The sequence below is a fragment of the Accipiter gentilis genome, chromosome 5 (genome assembly GCF_929443795.1).
Source record: "Accipiter gentilis chromosome 5, bAccGen1.1, whole genome shotgun sequence".
In the NCBI taxonomy this organism is placed as follows: Eukaryota; Metazoa; Chordata; class Aves; order Accipitriformes; family Accipitridae; genus Astur; species Astur gentilis.
The window spans coordinates 21,410,988-21,434,928 of record NC_064884.1 but is presented as its reverse complement, the minus strand read 5'-3'; the positions used below and the strand labels follow the sequence as shown (position 1 = coordinate 21,434,928).

Sequence of the window (23,941 nt, the reverse complement as noted above, 5' to 3'; positions counted from 1 at the left end):
CTTCATATTTCACAGAATTAGAAAAGACCAAGCTGTTTTCTGACTCCCTGCATCCTGCTTATGTAACTTGCAGTTGACGGCTGTGCAACCTCTGGCTGAGTCCTGGAAAATTTTCTTGTCGGTGACTCAGTGCTTGGCAAACACGCTGGTGCGGCACACTCAGAGATGAGATTGCAGTTAGAGGCACTCCCTGGGTACCAGAGCCCAATTCAAGGTCTCTTTATGGAGGCTGATCCTCATAGAAGCTCTGTATGGCTTGCTGATCATCCTGGTCACTTCATTGCCAAATGTCTCTGTGCTGATGCTGTATTAATTATGTGCAAGTACAAAGCATCCCTGTTGATTGCATTGGAGCAGAAGAGAACCACAGCCCTGACTTGTCCAGAGATGTGGGTCAGCAAGGAAGGAAGAGAAGAGCTAGGCAAGAATGAGTCCTTGGCCTTTACATAAATGTTACCTATAAAAATTCCTGCAGGACGAGGGAAGTTTAGTGCAGCTGGGCTGCAAAGATGGGACTTCACGGGGAAGCACAAACTCCATGCAGTTACTGTAACAGTTTCAGTTTGGAGGCTCTAGATCTCCCTGAAAGCTGGAGGACAAGACTGCACATTGTGCTGTAGGAGTAAAATTGAGAACTATGAAAAGGGAAGGATTAGACCCATGGACAAAGGGAGAAAAAGGAAACACGCAGAACTGCTTCAGCTGCAAACTAGACTTTCCTGTGAGTCAGCCGTTGTCTCCAGCAGCAGCAGATCCCAATTTTCACCTCTTTGGAAATATGACCGAGAGGAGCTGGGAGGTTTGTACTACCAAGTAGGTTCAGTTACTGCACTGCAATAGAGTGAGGCTGGGACAACTATGAGATCCCCAAATACAGCCCATCTTGTATGAATCTATGCATCAAGCCCCTCTGGCAGTTCAGGCAAGTTTAAAGCAGTACTTAGCTCACTCCTGCACAGAGCCTGCTTGCCAGACTGCAGTGAGGGGGGGCCAAAAAAAGATTTTGCCACAGGGATGACCTGGTGACTAATGAGTTTCATTGATCTTGTGCTTGCAGGAGAGAACAATCTACCGTCTGCAGCTCCTCCCAGCTTTTCTGCTGGAAGCTCTGTGAAAGCAAACGTGAGATGTTATCCAAAAGTGGGGCTGTGTGAGACCACTGAACCTAATGATGCTGCTCTTTCATGGGTGTATGAACATGATAGTGCGGAAGATACCAGTGTCAGGAAATGTCTTGATGGCTTCTACAAAATGTATTGCAAAAAACAGCCAGACAGAATGGATCCCACCTACAAGGCTGCATCACAATGTCTGTCGCAGAAGATTTCAGAGCTAGCAAACCGAGATGGAACAAAATACGTGTTGCGTTGTCTGCAAATGGCCCAGGTGGTCTTGAATAGAGATGGGTGTAAGATCTTTCCAAACCACCTCACTACTACTTGTTTTTCAAAGCCAACTGAGGGAGAGGTTGTGTTGGAAGACAGAAGGAGAACACCTGGACTCTCAGATGATGTCCTGCAATTCCTCTTGAAACAAACACGGACAGAACATAGCCTTAACGTGCCACATGAGAAGTGAGCAAGATGCTGGTTTGTTTCTGTCATGGGAGCTTGGCTTTCACTCTGAAGAGGTGACTTTCTTGGAAAGACACTGTTCTCTTATCACTACCTTCAACGCCACCTATTCCATGGAAGGCTTCATCTGGAGCAGACCTTGCCACCTTGGCCTCTGCAGAGCAGCACTACATAAGGAGCATCTGTGGTCACCAAGTAACTGCTTGGGATGTGCTGACTAATTGAGATGCACAATGGGTGATACAGTGTCTGTTGCTGGGACATCAAACATAGTGATTTCTGCATACCAGGCTTTTAAATTGACCTACATCCCTACCCTTGCTGAACAGTTGCCCAGCCCAAATTCAGCCCCTGTGTGGGCATGGATGTCCAAGTGCTGTTAACTATAACAGACTGTTTGAATGAGCGTGGCATGGTACACCCCAGACCTAGGGAGGAAACTTAAGATTTTGTTCTGTACCTGACTGATACTGTAATGCCTGTGCCTCCACAGGAGTGCCTGATGGCTGTGTGTGCTTACCTACAGACATATGATCCCACAGATCATGGTTGCAATGTGGGTGAGCTTTTTCTACAGAAAAGTGTGTGTGCATGAGAGAGGGAATACAGCTTCTGAGCAGGTTGGTTTTTTTTAACAGGAGGGATAAAAAAAGAGAAAGAAAAGCTTTATCGCCTTAGTGATGTTTCTAACACTTAAAATGCACCAGCTGAGTAGACTGGGGATTTTTTCCTATCTATATGAGTTGGTTTAAGAGCAACCTGAAATAGATTAATGATTGAGGGCTCTGCAGAGGTGTCCATAGGGAAGCTGCAAAGCTGGTGCCAGCTGCCCTGGTAGCTGCCTGCTGTAAGATGCAGAATACCTAAGAAAAGCAGAGCTCACATCTCAGCATGCCCAAGACAGGATCGCTTGGTTGATCCTGTAGGCGCAATGCTGCTTTCTCCAACTCTTTCCCTGCCCATTAGCCCCCACTGATTTCTGCTACCATGAGGTCTGAGCCCAGAGCTTTCACAGAGAGGAAGCCAGTGCTCATTGCTTGAGTACACTGTGTACTTGGCTCTGCACAAGACTTTGAGATTACATTCCTGGTGTTTTGATGGATGAGGGAAAATGTTGTGTGAGATGTTTGAACCATGCCATTGGTTGGTTACAGCAAAGGTTCACTTCTTCTAACAAGTTCTGCTGCTGTTTATACCCAGAACTTTCTTGATCTGATTTTAGTTGGCAAGATCACCACTGGCTGCAGTGGGAACTGGCCCAATGCACTGGTTGCCCAGCTTGGGTTGTGGTGACTATCGCTTGCTGTGTGACATTAAGACATGGCTTGAAGGACTAATTCCCAGCAGTTTGTTTTGGTCACTGCCACCTGGAGAATTTACAGTGCGCTTGAGCTGATGTATTGCTATGAATTTGGCAGGCCTAATTCTCCTTTACTTTGTGCTTGTGGAAACTGGGAGTGAATCCCAAACAAAATAGCTGCACAAGGGATGCAGGACTTGGCTTCCTCTGTCGAAGCTTTGGTGAGAAGCGTGCTGCTGTCACGCAAGGCTGCAATTCAGGCCCCTCTGCTCAGCATGTGGGAGCCCTTTGAAGTGGTCAGCCAGGAGCAAGCAGAGCTTCCAGTCCCTCTCTGGACAGGTTGTCAGTCATTAAAGCTATGCTTTACTGACTGCAGTTATTCCTGTAAATGTTCTGTTCTTGAGTGATGTATCAGGCTCTAAAAGAGACACTTGGGTGAGAGAAGATAGTTACGTGGTATTCCTTACCAGGGTTGCCAGGCCCACTGCTTTGATGTAGTTTTTGCTTTGTTTCACAGCTTGTTTGGGGTGCTTGCAAGTCAAAGAAACCTTCTGGAAAAATTCTGAGCTTTGTCTTCTCCAAACTTTTATTGTTACATTTTCACTAAAATTTAGAATAAACCTAATTATTTTATGGCAGATTGTCGTGGTTTAACCCCAGCCAGCAACTAAGCACCATGCAGCCGCTCACTCACTCCCCCCCATCCAGTGGGATGGGGGAGGAAGTCAGGAAAAGAAGTAAAACTCCTGGGTTGAGATAAGAATGGTTTAATAGAACAGAAAAGAAGAAACTAATAATGATAATGATAACACTAATAAAATGACAACAGTAGTAATAAAAGGATTGGAATGTACAAATGATGCGCAGGGCAATTGCTCACCACCTGCCGACCGACACCCAGCTAGTCCCTGAGCAGCGATTCCCTGCCCCCCCACTTCCCAGTTCCTAAAACTACATGGGACGTCACTTGGTATGGAATACACCGTTGGCCAGTTTGGGTCAGGTGCCCTGGCTGTGTCCTGTGCCAACTTCTTGTGCCCTGGCTAGGCATGAGAAGCTGAAAAAATCCTTGACTTTAGTCTAAACACTACTGAGCAACAACTGAAAACATCAGTGTTGTCAACATTCTTCACATGCTGAACTCAAAACATAGCACTGTACCAGTTACTAGGAAGACAGTTAACTCTATCCCAGCTGAAACCAGGACACAGATTTTCATTTTGTAGGTTCTTACAGAAGCAGAGCAGAGCTCAGCTGGATAAATTAGTCTCCAAAATTCCATTGATTTTTAATGATAACAAAACAAGCTAAATGTTTAGGGGAGTCCAATAGTCTTGTCAGTTATCTGGTGTTAGGAGCTGAAACATGATAGAGTTTAGAACACCTGATCATTCCTACTGTGAAACGAACAGTTCCATTTCTGGAGAAACACTTAATTTTAGGAGGTGTCTCACTGGGATCTTACAGTTCAATCACTTTTATTAAGTTAAACAAGACAGCAGCACAGAGAATAACACTCATCACTTCTTTTCCCACTCACTGTAATTAATTTTTTACAAACTTGTGCTGGAACCTGCTGTATGTATTTTCAAGTCTGCTGAAAGCCAAACCATTTGTATTACTCATTTCCTTGATAAACATCTCTTCTCAATTTCTTCAAAACACAGGGACACAAATGCATCACTCTCCTTTGCCAAATATTCCAGGCAAGACTCGCCAATTGCTTTGAATAGGCTGTACTTGAAAGCAGCATAGTCCTGTTTGGCATTTTATGATGCTACATAGAAGAAATTGTAATAATAAATATTACTTCTGGTGAGCAATAGCATAGGGAGCCTAACTTATGTCTTTGAATTTCTTAAGCTGATTTGCAGTTATAACTAAGATCTGTTGCTTTGAATTAACAAATTTGGATTCTTTTTTTCCTCCTATTTATGTGGGTATTTTGCTTTTTTTTTTGTGTTGCTTCTGTGACTTTTCTCAGCCTAATACAGGGGAATCTACGCGTGTTCTGGATCCACTAAACTGCTCTTTCAAAGACTAGTTCACCCCCTTCTTGCACTGGAGTCTTCAGAAAGGTGAAGGCAGCTTTCAAGGAGCAATCAGCTTAAAATGTGTAGGGCTGCCAGGACTCTGTGTCAAACCAGTCCTCAGCATTGCAGAGTGGGACAGCTGTGTAACACCACCAACATGCTTCTCACCACTGCAAACACAGCCACGGGTGCCTTGTCTTCTGCTGCCAGTTGTAGAGGCATGAACTTGGCCAGAGCAGCTGCTCCCCACGAACAACAGTGTCCAGCCAGTGTTGGGAGAGAGGAGGACAGACCCCAGGAAGAGTGAGAGCACAGGGAGGAGGAGGAGGAGGGATTTGGCAGGGGGGAAACTGACCCAGGAGCATAGGTGGGTGAGTAGGTTCCTCAGGTTGAGCTCTTGGGCAGCTGCTCTCCTGGACGTTGCCCCCCCACCCCAGCCGCTCACCCTGTGGACAGGGGAAGGAGGCAGCCCCTCCCTGGGACAGTGAGGCTGTACCAACAGGGCAGAGTGCTCCCAGGCTCCTTCCCCTGCCAGTTTAAACGCAGCTTGACAGCACTTCTATCCTGTTTCCCTTCCCACCATCGCCCCTCCACCAACCTCCAGTTTCTTTCTGTCTTTCATGATGGTGCTAATGAGATCCCTGGAGAAGTTTTCCCTTTAAAAAGAAACAGGTCTCTTTGAGCCCAAAGAGCCTGATGTCAGCCAGCCAACAGAGCAATGAACCCCCACACAACCACTTAAGGTCTCTCTCTTGGAGGCATCCTGTCTCCTGGCTCAGTGGCTTCTTTGCTGCTTTACTCCCTCTGCCAGGAAGACATGTGCCTTTGTGCATGTTTTCCAGCCACTGGTTTGTCCCCTGAAGGAGTGGTTTGCCATGGTGATGTTGCTCGCTAACTGTGGAGGCCATTCATTCTTCAGGGTGGATGTGTTCAAGGAAGCACAGAGAGCAAGAGGAAGGGATGTACAGAAGGTGACAGCATATGAGCAAAAAAGAAAGGACAGTTGGGATCTCAAAGGTCAGTGCCAAGGTTCCCAGCTAATGTGGTTACTCCAGTACAGCTACCCCTCTTGCACAAGTTTTACCATTTGATGTTCAGCATTTCAATCTGGAGATAGTGCTTACTCTGCCAGCTCAGCTGCTGAGACCTCACATCTGTTCCCTTTCCATGCTGCCCAGATCCCAGCACAGGTGTTTGTGTTTTGTGTACGTCAGATTCCCTGCTGCAGTTTCACATGGGGCTGCTATTCCTGCCTTGCTGCCCCCAGCAGGTTGGCATAGCTGCTGTGCTCTGCAGGTGTTTCCAGCAAAAGCAATGGAAATTTGGCTGATGACTTTAACGAGAGCAGGAAGAGACCCAGCTGGCTGCAAATTATGGCCAAGATCTTTGGATTTAGTGCAGTCTTTCTTTGCAAATAGATTTATACTGGGACTGTCTGGGTTTAGGTTGCTGTCCTTGAGTCATCATGAAACTGATACATCTGGCTTCTTGGTGACTCTGCTTGATAAGTTGCTTCCTTGCTTTTATCGCAGGCATGTTGTGCTGGAGAGCACACAAAATACTGGAGTAGACCCTCAGCTGTTCCCCCAGCTACTCAACTTAATGGTGCTGGGGAAAAAAAGGAGTTGAGATGATGATTCAGCATAATTTCTGTAGTAGTAAATATATCCGCAGGTGCTGGTCTGTCAGAATCCAGAGAAAAGTATCCTGCAGGCAAAAATTATAGAGAAAGGTAATATCAACTGCTTCAGCAATAGATAGAGCTGGAAAAAACAAACGTGCTCTTGAGCATGCTATCAATAATTACAGTAACAGTACTAGCCTCTCCCTGCCAGCTTGCATTGCTTAACCACCACAGATCTGTCATGGCTACAAGGGCATTAATACTGACTGATGTAGGTAGCTATTGCTAAGGAGGTACAGGGAGGAAGGAGGGTCTTCAGTGTGAGTCTGATGTTGTTGCCTTACAATTTTTTGCCAGCATTTATGCTTTTCCACATGGTTAAATATGAGTTGCTGTGCAAAACATTTTAACTGCTGTTTTAAAGGAAATAACCTCCCAGAAAGAGAGAGCTGGAGAAATCAGAGGACTGCATCTAAATCCCTTCAGTATTAGGTTTGGTGATGAATTGGTCTGTGCTTTGGATTAGCTCTGAAACCCCCTGGTCTCCTGTTCAGATTTTTAAAAAAAGAAGAAAAAAAGTAAAACCCATACAATTTCCACAAAGCAAGCTCGGAGCAAAATAATGGGGTTCCTGTCCTTTACGAGAGGCCTGCTGCTACTGATGTTTGAGAGATACCTTCTGGGTTTTGATGGAAGAGAAAATAAGTCATAATGGACTCTAGTTTGACCATACATCAGCCCCAGATCCAAATGTGGTCTTCCTCACTCATAACAAATGTGAGGTATCTGCCTGGAGCCCTTCTTTGGTGCTGTGAGGAGAAAGGGTGCACTCAGGGTGCTCTTCCTGGGGCTTGAAATTACATGAGCTGCCATCTTTTTATCTGCTTGAGCTGCCGTCTTTTTATCTGCTTTTTGAATGAGATTTAGAAAACATTCAAGGGAATAGCTGTTCATTTGTTGTTAAGGGTTTTAAATGATGGCAAAATGAGGCAATCTTAGTTTGGAAGGTGCATGTCCACACAGGCAGTTAATCTGGGGTCCCGCTGTGGGGGGGGTTGTGCTGCTTCTCTACACACCAGGGGCCAGAGGGGAAGCGAGGTCATGCTTCTGCGTCAGCTCTGGGCTTTTGGGACTGTGCAGCCACCACCTTTAACATCCCAGTTTTCATATTAGAAATTTCTGATGCAGCAAGGAAAGGAGTAAGAGGACTCATTGCTGTTCAACCCTTTAGTAAATGAGATGCAAGCAATGACAAAACAGAATAGGCAGCTGCTGAAAGAGCAGATACTGGCAGAGAGATACATACTGGCAGAGGAGAGCATGGAGCTGTTCAATTTTAAAGAGTAACGTAGGCAGAACAGACTGGGTGCAGCTGAAAAATTTGGATTATGACTCGCATCTACAAATCTTGGCTGGCATCTCGCAGAGGACGTGGTAAGCTCTGTGCTACTGAAACACAGTTTGAAAAGTTTGCACCCCTCACGGTCAGGAGTGCCTGTAGTAGTTCTGTGCACTGCTCACTTCCAGGTAAAATATTCAGCTCATGCCAATAAGCCTGCCAAAAATAGATGTGTGTCTCACACTGAGACAGAAGAAAGGGCAAAGACAGAGCCCTTTGGAATAAATATCTCTGGAGCAGGTGATAAATTCTATGCAGGTCTTGTCTAGAGGAGAGGGGTTTTTTTCTTAACTGCGTTTGGTTTCTTTGGAATATGAGTCTGATTCCTGTGTCCACAGTGATTTGCACGGTAGGTAGACGAGAGGCTACATTTTGAGGAAGGGTAAATTACCTACAGGGAAAATGGATAGGGGATAATGCTCAGTTCACCACTTGTTTAGGTAGGTGATAATCTGGCTTCCTGGGATGTGGTCTGGAAATAGTTGGCCACAGTGATTCTCTTTGCATGGTTGGAAATGCTACTGCAAAGCACTTCTGGGTTCACTGCCTTCACAGACAGGGCCTCCACACTTGTTGCAAAATGAAGGAGAGGAAGTTTGTGGCCTTTGTGAATAAAATCAGAAATTATGTGCTTGGGACGCCTTCCTAGAAAACAAATGAAAGTTCATGAAGCTTGAAATTCCATTCTGGGATTGGGGGGAATCTATATCTAGGATATCTAAGTTCAGATAGTTGTAGCAGTTACATATAGAAGGGCCTTGCACTGTGGTTATTTTTCACCTCTTCTGAAGTCAAAGACATGAATCAACCCATGCTCTTACTCCAAAGGCCCAATGCTTTTGAAGTGACCTAAGTCTCTCTCTGCCCTATCTCTTCATATAGAAAAGGGTTAACACTCCCATGCAAATGTTCCTGCCCTTAGGCATGTCTGGTCCCAGTGTTCATGTCCCAACTTTGCTGCTGCCGTGACCGGTGATACACTGCTGAGTTTACACTATCTGGGTATCTGTTACTATGCGAAATATCTGCCTTCTCCTGTCATGTTGCTATTCCCTGAATTTCAAGTATTTCAAGACCTTTCAGCCCTGTTGCCTTTTGGGTGGGTTTTTTTGCCTTCTGTGACTGGAAGAAGCCACAGAAACACAGTCAGAGGCTCATTAGTTTTGATCTAACTCTGCTTAGCTGCCCTCAGAAGGACTGAAATAGTGGCCTTGAAGTATGGCCATCCATGGGTAGACAGAAGATTGCTCCTTCCAGGTAAAGAACAGTTTTTTCTGGATGTTTAAGTACTAAGAGTGGTATGAAGACCTCATGGAAATGTCCCACCTTCTGTACATTTCTCCCAAGCCTGTGCAATAACCTCCGAGAAACTTCATTTCCTTTTGAGGGGATGAAGTGCTTTCCTCTGCCTGGCTTGCACTGCTTCCATGGTTTCATCTTCACGAAGTGCAGATCATCTTCTCAGAGGCATGTTGCTGTTGGTTTCTCTCCATTTGCTTTGTTTGCTTCTGTGACCCACCCCATCATTTTATTTTTTCTCCACTGCATTATTTAAGGCAGGAAATAACCTATTGCCCTAGAGGCGAGGAACCTGGTGGTGCTGGACCACTTTGTACCTAAACATGCTCCACCACCGTGAGCTCAGTAGACAGCTGGGCTGCTTTGGTTCAGCTTTCAAAAGCAGACTTAGCTGTAACCACTGAACGTTTAGCCACTGGGCAAAAAAATGCACCCAAAGTTATAGTCTCCTGAAACTCTTCTGCCAGTTGTTGCCCATGCTGTGTGCATACTCTAGGCAGGATGGCTTGTAAATGGCACCTTTGCACAGCAGGAAACATCCCTCCAAGTTGTTGTTTTTCCCTTGCTCTGGCCCAAGCATGACTTGCCTCTCAGCAGGGCCGGCTGCATAATCCCAGGGCAGAGTTGCGCGGCAGGGTGATCACAGGGGGGTCTTGGCACCCTCCTGCCTTCCGCTTCCTGCCTGCTTCAACAGCTGTAGGAGGGAATTTTCTGAACTTTGCCTAACTCATGCTGCTTCGGCTCTGGCAATTTGCACAGAAGGGAGAGCAGGGACTCCCGATTCCTGTTATGAAGGTTGTACACATGCAAATCACATTTGTTTTTTCCTTTGTTGCAATGACCGTGCCTGAAGCAGAAAAGGTGTCCCTCCCTTGCAGCCCATGTTCCCTCCACTCACCTCTCCAGAATCTCCCAGTATGAGCCCCTAGATCTGTGTGCCCTGCACCATTCCAGGGCTATTCCCAAAAAGCTGTGCCTGAGCTTTGGGTTTCCCATGAGCCCGCTGTCACCTCTGTTCGTCCCCCTGTGCACTCTGGTAATATGTGGAGGCTGCTTTTGCAAAGGCATTTGGTGCCTTCCCTGCAGAACAAATCTGAGGTTTTTTTTCCTTCTGCTTGTTCAAGAAAGTGTCCTGGCTCACAGCAGAGGAGCAGCACTCCAAGCCTGGAGTTAGGACAACACCTAAAACCTACAACATCCTTTCGGGTTTTGTGTATATAAGATCCCACAAGACCTTCAAGTGAAATGTGTAAGTGAAGTAAAAGATGGGGAATAACATTAGCCCCATAGGGTATGACAAACAAGGCCAAAATTGTTTTGTCATTGCCAAGTAAGAGGAACACAGGACATGGGGAGGGGACTTGACATCCTGAGGGGTTTCCCTGCTGCACAGCCCAGATCCAAAGCCCACCTGAGGTCCAGATGTGTGCACTTTGGCTTGGATATTTTCCAGCTGAGCTGGACCAGCATCCCTCAGTGTTTCAGAGGGGTGACTCATGCTGCTGCAGGCACAAAGTCCCCTGCCCATGAGCACCAGCTGCCTGGATTGCCTTGGGGCTCATCTTTGGACTATGTCTGGCAGGCAGTGAGCGCTCCCTCTCTGTTCCCAGAATGAACCTTACCTAAATGCCTGATCCAAACTATCTTGTCATCCTTGACAAATCCTCCTGCTATTAAGTCATTCCCCACTTTCCTTGGCTTGGAGCTCCTCCAAGATGTTTCCTGTCGATGGCCTTGCTGATGCCTACTCCGACAGAATTTTTATTTTCCCTCCCACGCAGCTGCTAGTGGGAGGCACTGATTCATGCCAATGACCTGCCCAATCCTGGAGCTGAAAGGCAGCCAGGGGGAGAGCTGAGCTCCTGCAACAGGCAGGTGCTGGAGCAGATCCTCAGTAGGCATCAATGAAGTAGCTCCCAGCCTGTGAATGGAGCCGGGGCCATTTACACCAGTGGAGGATCTTTGACAGGAGTCTGAGATGTTTTGATATGTGTGGGTATATCGGGACACATGGTTGCTAAAATCAGTGTGTACAACAGGCAGTATACATCCTATATAAATATGTCTTATTTCATTATTGAGTGTAGGTGATTTTGTGTGGGGCATATGTTTTCACACAACACAAAAGTTCATTTTAAAAATACCCTGTTCTGTAGGCTTTCCCTAATGACTATTTTTCCCCACATATCTATTAGCCAAGAACATATGCCAGCATTCTTTCCTTAAAAGTAAAAGCTGGCACACAGCAGAGCATGAAATAATAAGATGTGATTAAGACAGGGGCTGGAGCTAACCAAAGCCAGAAAACTCATGGCTGAAAGGTCAAACCATTATTTAAATTGCCTTTGCAATGGCCTATTTATTTGCAGGTGCTGTGAATTATGAGGGAAAGTCTTGTAATGAAAGAACATCTGGCATGGAAAATCTCACCTCAGTTCAAGCTGAGCAAAGTTCCACTTGCGGTGGAAGGTAGGTTCTTGTAATGGGAAATGTCAGTCAACCTCAGGGCAGGTAACACTATCCAGTGTTATCTGTAATGATGGTATTTCTGGCTGAGACACAGTACATGGGCCAGCAATGCAGCTAAAGGGGTGCTAAAATCAGCACCTCCAGCCAGGTAAACAGGATGATTCTGTGATTAAAGATACTGAGGTGGGGATAGGGGAGATCAGAGCTACGCCCTGCAACACATTTTCAGTGTGACCTTCACAAATTGGGTGGTTCTGAGTTCCCAGCAGCTTGTTCTGGGTATCTGAAAGCTTTGAAGAAGTGAGAGGACAGGGCATTTACACCCACATTTTTGTCTAACAGGAACTCCCCTAAAAAGGCTGAAGTTAGAGGTTGAAATAATATAGTTTTGTGTCTGTGGTCCAGGCCCCCTTGTTGAAGAAGTGACTCAGCATGTACTCTGTGAGGTCAGCTTGTTTTCACATCCTTTCCCCCTCATCCTCCCTGGGTCTAGGGGGTCCCTGAGGGAGCATCCGCTGCTTTGGGCAGTGTGTCCTCCCAGAGTGTATAAAATGCTTTCTGCTCAGCCTTTCAAACATCACATGGAGTGACTGGACTGAGTCACCCCCAGGGGCCTCCTGTCTCAGTATGGCCAGCACCAGCTGCCAGAAGAAAGGATGAGGAAACCCTGGGACATCGCTTACGGCCAAGCCTAAGGGAGCAGGCATGGCTGCTTGTTGGAAATCGAGAGAGATTGTGCCAAAGAGAATGCCCCACACATGCTTTTTCAAGAGACAGGCCTGAAACAAGGTAGTGTGGCATCAAAGGTGCTGAGGATCACAGGGAGAGCTGGCATCACCCCCTTCCCATGGGAGCCTGGCTCCCAGCTGGTCAAGGACACCTTTGCAAGGTCTGGAGTAGTAAGTGGTGGCAAGTTTCCCACATTAGTACCCCTGGATAACAGGTCACAGCTCTTGGCATCTTCTGGTTTCCACCTTGTGAGGACATTTAATCTTGAAAGAGCTTTTTTCTATAATATGGCTGTGTGCTGGCTCTGCATCCCTGGCAGGGGGCCTGCAGCACATTGCAAGGGTTTTGGGCTGGAAAGCTGCAGAGGCAGATATGTGATGGGATTTAGAATAACAGCAAAGATACCCATTGCTCTCTGCCTGGTCTTGCTGTAGGCTGCCAGGTGCCAGCTGCAGTGAACCTCCGCTGCTTGCAGTAGGTGCTACTCCTTGGAAATTGGTGCTTTTCCAGGGAGCGCAACAGGAACCCAATATGCGCTCTCTGGTGGCCACGAAGTCATGAACTTCTCATTGAGATGAGCTAGATGGACAGGATGGTGAATGAGTGCCAGGCAGTGTGGAGTTGAGTTTCTGCCAGACCATGCTCCTCTCTGACCAGGGAGGGGTCTTTGGAGAAGGGACAGAGCAGTGGCCCTGGTATGGGGCCATGGGATCCATGTGTAGCATCTGTGCATGGAGCTCTGGTATGCCGGTGCTGCCTGGCTTGTTTGTACAGAGGTGGCAAAGCCAGAAGGTTTGTGACCATGCGTGTTTGAAAAGAAGGACCTGCATTAATGTTACTGGCAGATGGATGGAGAAGAGAGACCCAAATTAGTGCCTCCCTGAGGGAAAGAGAACTATGTCAGCTCATGTCCATCCTGCCAGCCAGTCACTCAGCACTTGTCCTGTCAGCCAGTCAGCACTTGCACAGCTCCAGATTGCACCATGCCTAACCAAAATGGTTGAGACAAGAGGGAAGGAGGGGAGCACAGGGCACTGGAGCAGGTGTATGGCCAGGCCGGGATGCAGGAGCAAGCTGGGATCCCTGGGGTGGAAGGGGACACATTCAAAATCATTTAATTCAAATGTCATTAATTCTGCCTCTTGCAGAATAGCTCTTCTACTCGGAAAAGATTCTGGTTGTCCTTGAGTGGGTGTTTTCTTGGTTATTGCAGGGTTGGAGGGAAAGTTTAGGTTGCATTTGAAAGCCTTGGCTTTTGGGGAGCCAAACTTTGGGCACTCCTGCAAGGAGGAGTTACTGCCACTTGGCTTTGCAGAGCCGCTGTCTGTTGGGCTTTTTCCCACTGATTGTTCTCAGTCCCAGCTGCTCATTCCTATTGACTTTAGGTATTATGGTGGCTGCTTTTCCAGAGCCAGGGCAGATTGCTTTCCTGGCTGGCGTGCTGCAGTGGCAGGGAGGGTGTTTTGCAAAACATCAAGTCAGCACCTGTGGTGGGTTGACCCTGGCTGGATACCAGGTGCCCACCAAAGCCGCTCTATCACTCCCCCTCCTCAGCTGGACGGGGGAGAGAAAAATATAACGAAAGGCTCGTGGGTCAAGATAAGGGCAGTTTAATAAAACGATAGCAAAGGTTGCGCGCGAAAGCAAAGAAAAAAAACAAATGATGTTACTCTCTACTTCCCATCAGCAGGCGATGTCTGGCCACTTCCTGGGAAGCAGGGCTCCAGTACGCGTAGTGCTTGCTCCGGAAGACAAAAATGTCCCCACCTCCGTCTCCCTTCACTTAGCTTTTATATCTGAGCTGACGTCATATGGTATGGAATATCTGTTTGGTTAGTTTAGGTCAGCTGTCCTGGTTATGTCCCGTCCCAAGATCTTGCCCTGCCCCAGCCTGCCATTGAGGGGAGGGCAAAAATGTTGGAGAGACAGCCTTGATGCTGTGCCAGCGCTGCTCAGCAGTAGCCAAAACACTGGTGTGTTATCAACACCTTTCTAGCTACAGAGCTATGAGGGCTGCTATAGGGAGTACTAACTCCATCTCAGCCAGACCCAATACAATCTCCACCCCTTATTCCATACCATTTGCGTCCTGCTCAGGTCCCACATAATTTAATACAGATATCTTCTAACCATACTATTGTATTTAATTCTCATTACTGAAATCCTTTCTTACCAACACTTACAACTGAAACTACATACTTAAACAACTTTTATACCCAACGTACAGATTTATACATTCTTATTAATTACTATCCCTTGTCCTTTAAGAGATAGATATTCCAGGGGCTTCTTCCACTCCTTCAGATGTTCACACACAGGTTATGACTTGGGCCCCATCCATCAAGATGAGTGGTCAGGACAGGAGAAGCAGTATGTTCAATCGTTGGGCACCAACGTCGGCTTGGTTTGGGTCACCGATGCACTTGTCTGGTTCCTTGCGAAGTTCACTCCTCTGCAGTTCAGGTCATTCCTGCTACATTACTTCCTGCAACATACAACTCACATCACAGATTATTTTTCCCCCAAGGTTAAATGTCCTTGAGGCACACACTGGGTCTCCCCATCCTTCCGCATTACCCACCAAGTACACCCAGGTCCCTGAGCAAAGACAATCCCACGAATGGGTTTGCCTTTTCCCATGGGAGGTGCAATCCACACTGCCTTCCCCAGCCACTTCCCCATGTGCACCACGGGGACCTTATCTCCTCCCACAGTATGTAGGGGTTTTGTTTGGGCAGGACCAGGACGGTTAGCAGATCCTCTAGAGTTAACTAGCCAAGTGGCTTCTGCTAAATTTGCATCCCAATGCTTCCATGTCCCATTGCCTAGCGCTCTCAACATACTCTTCAACAGTCCATTATATCTCTCAATTTTTCCAGATGCCTGCGGGTGATAGGGTATGTGGTATACCCACTCAATGCCATGTTTCTTTGCCCAGGAGCTTATAAGGTTATTTCGGAAATGAGTCCCATTGTCTGATTCAATTCTTTCTGGGGTACCGTGTCGCCATAAAATTTGCCTTTCGAGGCCTAAGATGGTGTTTCGGGCAGTGGCATGGTTTACAGGATATGTTTCTAGCCAACCAGTAGTTGCTTCCACCATGGTGAGTACGTAGCACTTGCCTTGGCGTGTTCGTGGCAGTGGTCCAATGTAGTCAATTTGCCAGGCCTCGCCATATTGAAAACCCAACCACCGCCCTCTGTTCCAGGGAGACTTTACTCTGGTGGCTCTTTTGATTGCAGCACATGTTTCACATTCATGAGTGACCTGTGTGATGGCCTCCATGGTCAGGTCCACCCCTCGATCACGAGCCCACCTATATGTTGCATCTCTCCCTAGATGTCCCGATGTCTCATGGGCCCATCGAGCTACAAATAGCTCACCCTTACGCTCCCAGTCCAGGTCCACCTGAGCTATATCTATTTTGGCAGCCTTGTCTACCTGTTCATTATTTCGATGTTCTTCAGTGGCACGGCTTTTGGGCACGTGAGCATCTACATGACGTACCTTTAGAGTCATGTGTTCTACACGGGCAGCAATGTCCTGCCACAATGCTGCTGCCCAGATGGGTTTACCCTTGCGTTGCCAATTGGTCTTCTTCCACTGCTGTAGCCACCCCCATAGGGCATTAGCCACCATCCAGGAGTCGGTATAGAGGTAGAGTACCGGCCACTTTTCTCGTTCAGCAATGTCTAGAGCCAGTTGGATGGCTTTCACTTCTGCAAACTGACTTGACTCGCCTTCTCCTTCAGTGGCCTCAATGACTTGTCGTGTGGGGCTCCACACAGCAGCTTTCCACTTCCGATGGTTCCCTACCACACGACAGGATCCATCAGTAAACAAAGCATAACACCTTTCATCTTCTGATAACTCATTATATGGTGGTGCCTCTTGGGCACGAGTCACCTCCTCAGGTGATGCTCCAAAATCTCTGCCTTCTGGCCATTCCATGATCTCTTCCAGAATTCCTGGGCGGTTAGATTTCCCCAGTCGAGCCCGTTGCGTGATCAATGCTATCCACTTACTCCATGTAGCGCTGGTTGCATGATGTGTAGAGGGGATGTTTCCTTTGAACATCCAGTGTAGCACGGGCAATCGTGGTGCCAAGAGGAGATATATTTCTGTACCAACAACTTCTGAAGCGGCTCGAACCCCCTCATATGCTGCTAATATCTCTTTTTCAGTCGGGGTATAGTGAGCTTCTGATCCTCGGTACCCCCGGCTCCAAAACCCTAATGGTCGACCTCGGGTTTCTCCTGGTGTTTTCTGCCACAGGCTCCAGGTGAGACCATGTTCCCCAGCTGCAGTGTAGAGTACATTTTGTACATCTGGTCCTGTTCGGACGGGCCCAAGAGCTACTGCACGAGCTATTTCCTGTCTGATATGCTCAAAGGCTTGTTGTTGTTCAGGGCCCCATTCAAAATAGTTCTTTTTCCGCGTTACTCGATAGAGAGGGCTCACAAGCTGACTATAACCTGGAATATGCATTCTCCAGAACCCCACAAGGCCTAGGAAAGCTTGTGTTTCTTTCTTGTTAGCTGGTGGAGACATAGTTGCTATCTTGTTAACCACATCCATAGGGACATGACGGCAACCATCCTGCCATTTTATTCCCAAGAACTGAATCTCCTGTGCAGGTCCCTTGACCTTACTTTTCTTTATGGCGAAACCAGCTTTCAGAAGAATCTGAATTATTCTTTTTCCCTTCTCAAACACTTCTTCTGCCTTGTTGCCCCATACGATGATGTCATCTATGTATTGTAAATGTTCAGGGGCATCGCCTTGTTCCAGTGCCATTTGGATTAATCCGTGACAAATGGTAGGGCTGTGCTTCCACCCCTGGGGCAGCTGATTCCAGGTGTATTGGACACCTCTCCATGTGAAAGCAAACTGTGGCCTGCACTCTGCTGCCAAAGGAATGGAGAAAAATGCATTGGCAATATCAATTGTAGCATACCATGTGGCTGCCTTTGATGCCAGTTCATATTGAAGCTCTAACATGTCTGGTACAGCAGCACTCAATGGCGGTGTCACTTCATTCAGGCCGCGATAATCTACTGTTAACCTCCATCCTCCATCAGACTTCTGCACTGGCCATATAGGACTATTAAAAGGTGAATGAGTCTTGCTGATGACTCCTTGGCTCTCTAGGTGATGAATCAGCTCATGGATGGGAGCCAGGGAGTCTCGGTTTGTCCGGTATTGCCGACGGTGCACTGTCCTGGTAGCGATAGGCACCTGCTGTTCTTCAACTTGCAGCAATCCCACAGTAAAGGGATCTTCCGAGAGGCCAGGCAGGGTAGATAGCTGTTTGATCTTCTCTGCATTTACAGTGGCTACACCAAAAGCCCACCAGCACCCCTTTGGGTCCTTGAAGTACCCTCTCTTGAGGTAGTCTATGCCAAGGATACAAGGGGCCTCTGGACCGGTCACAATGGGGTGCTTTTCCCACTTGTCCCCTGTCAAGCTCACTTCAGCCTCCAGTATAGTCAATTCTTGGCATCCCCCTGTCACTCCAGAGATCCAGATGGATTCTGTGCCCCTGTATCCTGATGGCATCAGTGTACACTGTGCACCAGTGTCTACCAAAGCCTTATACTTCTGTGGGTCTGATGTGCCAGGCCATCGAATCCACACAGTCCAGTATATCCGATCATCCCTTTCCTTCTCCTGGCCGAAGGCAGGGACCCTCTATTGCTGTTCCTCATCAGAATATTCACTGTCCGATCCTTGCGGTACCAGACCAGAAGTCCCCTCACCAGAATCAAGGGAGGTGTTTTCAGTTCTTCTATGCCTGGAGGATCGCTGAGTGCCTTCTTGGGCCTCTACAGCAACTACGCTGACAGCCTTCTTCTTGGGTGACCCCTTCTTAACAGCTGTCTTCCCTCTCAGTTCACGTACGCGGGCTTCCAGCTTAAAGGTGGGTTCACCATCCCACTTCCTCATGTCCTCCCCTTGGTCACGCAGGAAGAACCAGAGTGTACCACGTGGCATACGCCTAGGGCTCCCTTTCCCTCTGACTGGGGCAGGGGAGAACTGATTTCTTGGAGCATCCCTAACAGCCAAGGCACTGTCCTGTAGGGATGAGGAGACACAGAGATTTTCCTCAAAGTTTTGGAGCCAAGACGACACTTTCTCCACAGTTGGTGTTTCCATATCTGGACAATACATTGCTGCCAAGCTGTTAGAATACGACGCTGGGGCACCTTGAATCACCTTTCGCCACATGGCTCGTGTGCACAGGACATCCTCTGGGTCTTTGGAAACTTCCTCGTCATCTAGATCACTGTAGATGACTTCCACCACTGCTAACTCTCTCAGGTACTGAATGCCTTCATCTGCAGTAGTCCACTTTTCTGATGAATTTACAAGATCTTCCTTGAATGGATATCTTGCCTTCACACTTGAGAGGAGCCGGCTCCAGAGACTGCAAATTGCTGCCTCTTTCCCAATTCCTCTTTCAATTCCCCGGTTTCTAGCGAGGGATCCCAGCTGTTGCGCTTCCTTGCCTTCCAGTAGCTGACTATCAGCCCCGTTATCCCAGCATCGGAGCAGCCAGGCAGCAATCCGCTCACCTGGCTGGCGGCTGTAATCTTTCCGCAAGTCCCGAAGTTCTGAGGACGTCAGGGACCGGGTAGTTTCTGCTTCTTGTTTAAGTTCCCTCACTCCTTCCTCCAATTTCCTTATCGAAGGACCAGCTTCTAAATCAAGCCTTTCCTCTTCTTCTTCTTCCCTCACTAATCGATGGTATGGACCCGTTGATCTCCTTGTCCACTGTTTCCGTTTCACTACTGGGGCAATTACTGTAGTTGTTGTTTGGGTCCCTATCTCGAGCATCGTGTCCTTAGATGCAGTCTGGGTCCCTGCCTCAACCATGGTCCTCTGAGAGTATTGAACTGTGGCTCGGTAGGCATAGGCCAGGCCCCAGTACAGTGCGAGAAGCTGCTGGTTTTCATTGGGATAGGCAAGGCACCCTTCTATCAGGTGACGTGTCAGTTTGCCAGGGTTACTTGTCTGTTCGGATGTAAAATCCCAGATTATGGGAGGTGATAACCGTCCTAGGAATCTGCCCAAATCCTTCCATATACCCTGCCACCCAGGGACTGGTCGCTTGAGGGCACATTTCAATATTGCCTCACCTAAAACTTGCCTCCTCTTATACCAGGAAGAGACCAGGTTCCACAATACCCATAATATGCCACCAGTATTAATTATTAGTATTGAACAGCTCACGTAAGGGTGAACAAGGACCTCGGGAGCCTGCATAATAAAACCATTCACATCAATGCCTGGTAGGGAGAGGGAGATGTGTTCCCTCATCTCCTCCACAAGATAGCTCCCACAACACAGCAAAGCCATCACTGCCAGGACAAAGCACATAGACACTATTTGTATTAGCACGTTCCCACGTTCCTTCATTCTCCACACAAGATAACTCCCACAGCACAACAAAGCCATCAGTGCCAGGACAAAGCACACAGCCATTATTTGCATTAACATGTTCCCAAACTCAGCAAGCTAGAGATAAGCAAGCAGCTAACAAGCTCTGTGACCTGCACAGGAGCTTGCCACTTAATAACTAGCTATAGAACGCTTAATGCAAAACTGCCGTTGTCCTGCCCCACGTTGGGCGCCAAAAAGGACTGTGGTGGGTTGACCCTGGCTGGATACCAGGTGCCCACCAAAGCCGCTCTATCACTCCCCCTCCTCAGCTGGACGGGGGAGAGAAAAATATAACGAAAGGCTCGTGGGTCAAGATAAGGGCAGTTTAATAAAACGATAGCAAAGGTTGCGCGCGAAAGCAAAGAAAAAAAACAAATGATGTTACTCTCTACTTCCCATCAGCAGGCGATGTCTGGCCACTTCCTGGGAAGCAGGGCTCCAGTACGCGTAGTGCTTGCTCCGGAAGACAAAAATGTCCCCACCTCCGTCTCCCTTCACTTAGCTTTTATATCTGAGCTGACGTCATATGGTATGGAATATCTGTTTGGTTAGTTTAGGTCAGCTGTCCTGGTTATGTCCCGTCCCAAGATCTTGCCCTGCCCCAGCCTGCCATTGAGGGGAGGGCAAAAATGTTGGAGAGACAGCCTTGATGCTGTGCCAGCGCTGCTCAGCAGTAGCCAAAACACTGGTGTGTTATCAACACCTTTCTAGCTACAGAGCTATGAGGGCTGCTATAGGGAGTACTAACTCCATCTCAGCCAGACCCAATACAGCACCAAAATGCGGTTCCTCTGCTTCCTCTGCCTCACTGTCGGGGTGAGTTGTCTGAGGTTCTTGGAGTCGTAATGGGGGAGATGAGACTGGAAAAAACTGAGGAGCAGAAAGATGGTGGTGTCCAGTGAACAGGGGGGTTGTGTATGAGGAAGGCAACATCCCTGACAGGCCCCACCTTGTCCACATGGCATTTTGCAGAGGAATTATAACTATTATTTGCCTCTGGAAAATTGTCCCTGCATCACAAATATAGGTAGTTATCATCTTACCCAGGAGGGAATGCCTGAAAACTCAATTCGTCTACAGCAAAGCCTAAAATGACAGGCCAGGGATGTGCTCTCTGGTGCTGGCTCTCAGCTGGTATCATATAAATGTAGTCTCTGAAGTCGATAGAACTAGACAAATTTAGACTGACTATCTGCCAGGTATTTTCAGTTCCCAAGGCTGCCTTTAAACTTCAGCCTCTGAAGCCTTTTTTATAAGCACACAGCTTTTCACACAGGGAGCCTAAAAGTCTTAAAATCAGTGTATGCAAAAGAAAAAAAGGATTTTCTAATGGGAAGACATCTCAGCAAAAACTACTCTTGCATTTTGCAGGTTTTGCTCTCTCTTTCATAGGGTCTTTTTGCAGCTGGGTTTCTGGTTTTAGTGCCAGTGGTGACTGTAAAGAGGTGATTGAAAATCTCTTTGGTGATTCCTTTTGCTGTGTGAGTACCAGTGTCATGAAAGAGATCACTCACCGCTGTGTTTTCAAGTCTGGAATTATGTGCAAGGACATAATGGGATTTATTTTTCAGTATATATATCGTTCAGCAATAAAAAGTTTCCTTTGAAATCACTACGCTCTGTTGCAGAAATCTCTATATTTTTATCTTACAAAAATGAAATTTGCCTCTGAAATTTCCATGACGCTATCAACCACAGAACAATATTGTTCTTACCAAACAGAACCCTTGCTGGGAGTCAAAGTGCTATAAATATTTAAAGAAATTAATTACTAAGTAAGCCAGACTAGTGCCCCAGTCTGTAAATATTAAATGGAACATACACAGTTGACAAAATGCAGGCAGAAACACTGAATGGGGCTGTTTCATTGCCTAAATGAAATTATTTGCAGTGCAAGGGCAACTGTAGAAGTCATTTTTGCTTAATGACAAGTAGCACTCAGAATATGAGGGCTTAAGTCAGCATTTTGCTTGCTGGAAGAAATTTCCATCCTGTTTTACAGTCTACTGCAGGAGCCCCAAACTTCTTCACCAGTGAGGTTACCAGCTTGGTTAATTGCATACTTTAAAAAAATGTTGGGGGGGTTGGGCAGGGGTTGTTTTGCGGGGGGCGGGGGGGGTGGGGGGTGGCGGGGGGTCAGGGGGAGCCTAGGTGTGTAAGCTCCACTGTGCACAGGCTGGAGGGTGAGAGGCCCCATAGCTCTCAGGCTGCTCTCTCGGCATTGGCTGCCTTGGAGCTCTGGTCCTGCAGCAATGCCAAGCATCCGAAAGCTGGGCCAGGGAGACATGCTGGCAGCTTTTGGGGGATGCTCATTGTCCAGGACTAGTCTCTGGTGAGGAGGGGTTTGGGGTGCTGTTACTGCCCCCCTTGCAGAGGAGGAGACATCTGGACTGTGGAGGTTGCTCCTGTTGTCAACAAGGCCATTTAATTACAGCTGAAGCTGGGGGAGAATTTAGTCATAGCCAAATTCATAAAGCCATGAGTAATCATGTAGGGGCTTTTTGAGCTCCTGTGGATCCAAAGCTGCATTTTAGCTTGATGATTAGTTCATATGGAGTGGCAGGTTTTGACTGGGACTCCAGCACATCATTTTCTGGCAGCAAAAGAGTTTATAGCAAGGTGAGAAGTGGCATCACAGATAAAATGAAAAGACTTGTGACTAAAAATCCCAGAGGTGCAACAATATTAGGCAAATTCTGACTTTCTCTTGTAGGAGGGCAGGAAACACACATGTTGCTTCACATCAATGTCATCTTACATGGATACCATACCAGTGTAATTGCAAGAGCTAAGTTGCATTTACTGCCTGGAGTGAGCAAGGTCAGTGAATTGCTGTCAGGGAAGGACCTAGGAAGTGGCACTGCTTTTTAGCGGTAATCATGCTGACAGTGCAATATGGAGAATTTGTCCTTTGTTCCATAGGCCCCAAAGTCTGCTTCTTATTTGTGTATTTATTTTTGTGTTGCAGCATAATCTAGTTTTCTCCCATCTGAGCTGACAAACACCAAGAGAGGAATGACCGGGGAGGAGAGATGGGGGTGGGGGGTGTAGGGTTTAGGGATTAATCCGTGCGGGGCCCGGATGACGTAACACCAATGTGATGATTAAAGTCATCAGTTTATTGAGCTTAGCTAATCATTTTTATATAATTCTCTAAGTTGTTTAGAGACTTTGATTGGCTACTACATGCAAGCACTTGGTGTCCACATGCACAAGCATAAGCGGTGATTGGTTACATTGGTACTGTCCACGCGCACAAACACAAGACATAATCGGTTGTGTTAATTAAAGCATACAAGACTTGTCTTAGTCCAATTGGTCAAGATAAGCCCCTGAATTGAGGTTGTTTGTGCCAAGCTCCCTTTATCGTGGAATGTGCACCCGTGTTTTCCTAATTGGGATCTTTCTTCTTCTATCTTCTTACTTATTCTGTTCAAGGCCTTCTAAAGGCTCCTGGAACAGTCTTGTGACCATGAGCTATTTTCAGGCCCAATAACTAAGTTCCATATAACTGAACCCTACAGGGGGGAGGTGAGTGGCATATATGAAGATGTTCATGTGGAAAACCTGGGATGTTGGGGAAATAATTCTGTTTAGACTTGGTCTTCCCTTTCTCACTTACCTGTGTTTTGGGTTTTTTTGTTTGTTTGGGTGGGTTTTTTTTCACTCTGGTGATACCTTTACAGCTTCTGTAACCCGTGAGTGTATCCAGAGGCCCTAAAGATTTGTATCAGCTGGCATAGTGCTTTTTTCCAGAAGACCATAGCAGAATCTGTGCATATATTTTTAATATCCCTTAACAATTATGGCATGCCTTATAGGTATATTTTAAACCTCTTTTCAGTTTTGCCATGTAACATTTGACCTTATTTCTGTGGCATAGATACATCACTGAAGAGCTGGAGCTAGAAGGATGGTGCATGGAAGAGAAGAGGGTTACAAGTGAGCAAAATCTTCTTTTTTTTTTAAAGGCAACTAAGACAGACAACTCAAGAAGAGTAGACCAGAACTTTTAAGGCTCTTTTGGTTCTGAAGCAGAAATATCCTGTAGATTCTTTAGATTTTCTTTGA

At 47.0% G+C, this 23,941-nt stretch overlaps 2 protein-coding genes across 3 annotated transcripts in view; both read left to right on the top strand.

Annotated features, from left to right (window-relative positions):
• Window positions 1-3,678, top strand: part of SHLD1 (shieldin complex subunit 1) — an 85,870-nt gene extending 82,192 nt beyond the window's left edge. The window contains exon 10 of the mRNA XM_049800796.1: window positions 1,058-3,678. Within this exon, the coding sequence (XP_049656753.1) occupies window positions 1,058-1,578 (521 nt within the window). The 3' untranslated portion in view covers window positions 1,579-3,678. The remainder of the gene's footprint in view (window positions 1-1,057) is intronic.
• A 2,899-nt stretch (window positions 3,679-6,577) lies between these two features.
• The window catches only part of CHGB (chromogranin B), a 32,358-nt gene continuing 14,994 nt past the window's right edge, over window positions 6,578-23,941 (top strand). The window contains exons 1-3 of one of the 2 annotated variants that reach the window (XM_049800785.1): window positions 6,578-10,478; window positions 11,599-11,698; window positions 23,754-23,812. The gene's annotated coding sequence lies outside the window, so the exon portion shown is untranslated. Of the gene's footprint in view, window positions 10,479-11,598; window positions 11,699-22,599; window positions 22,691-23,753; window positions 23,813-23,941 lie in introns of those variants that run through there. The other variant, XM_049800786.1, reaches the window with a different exon arrangement.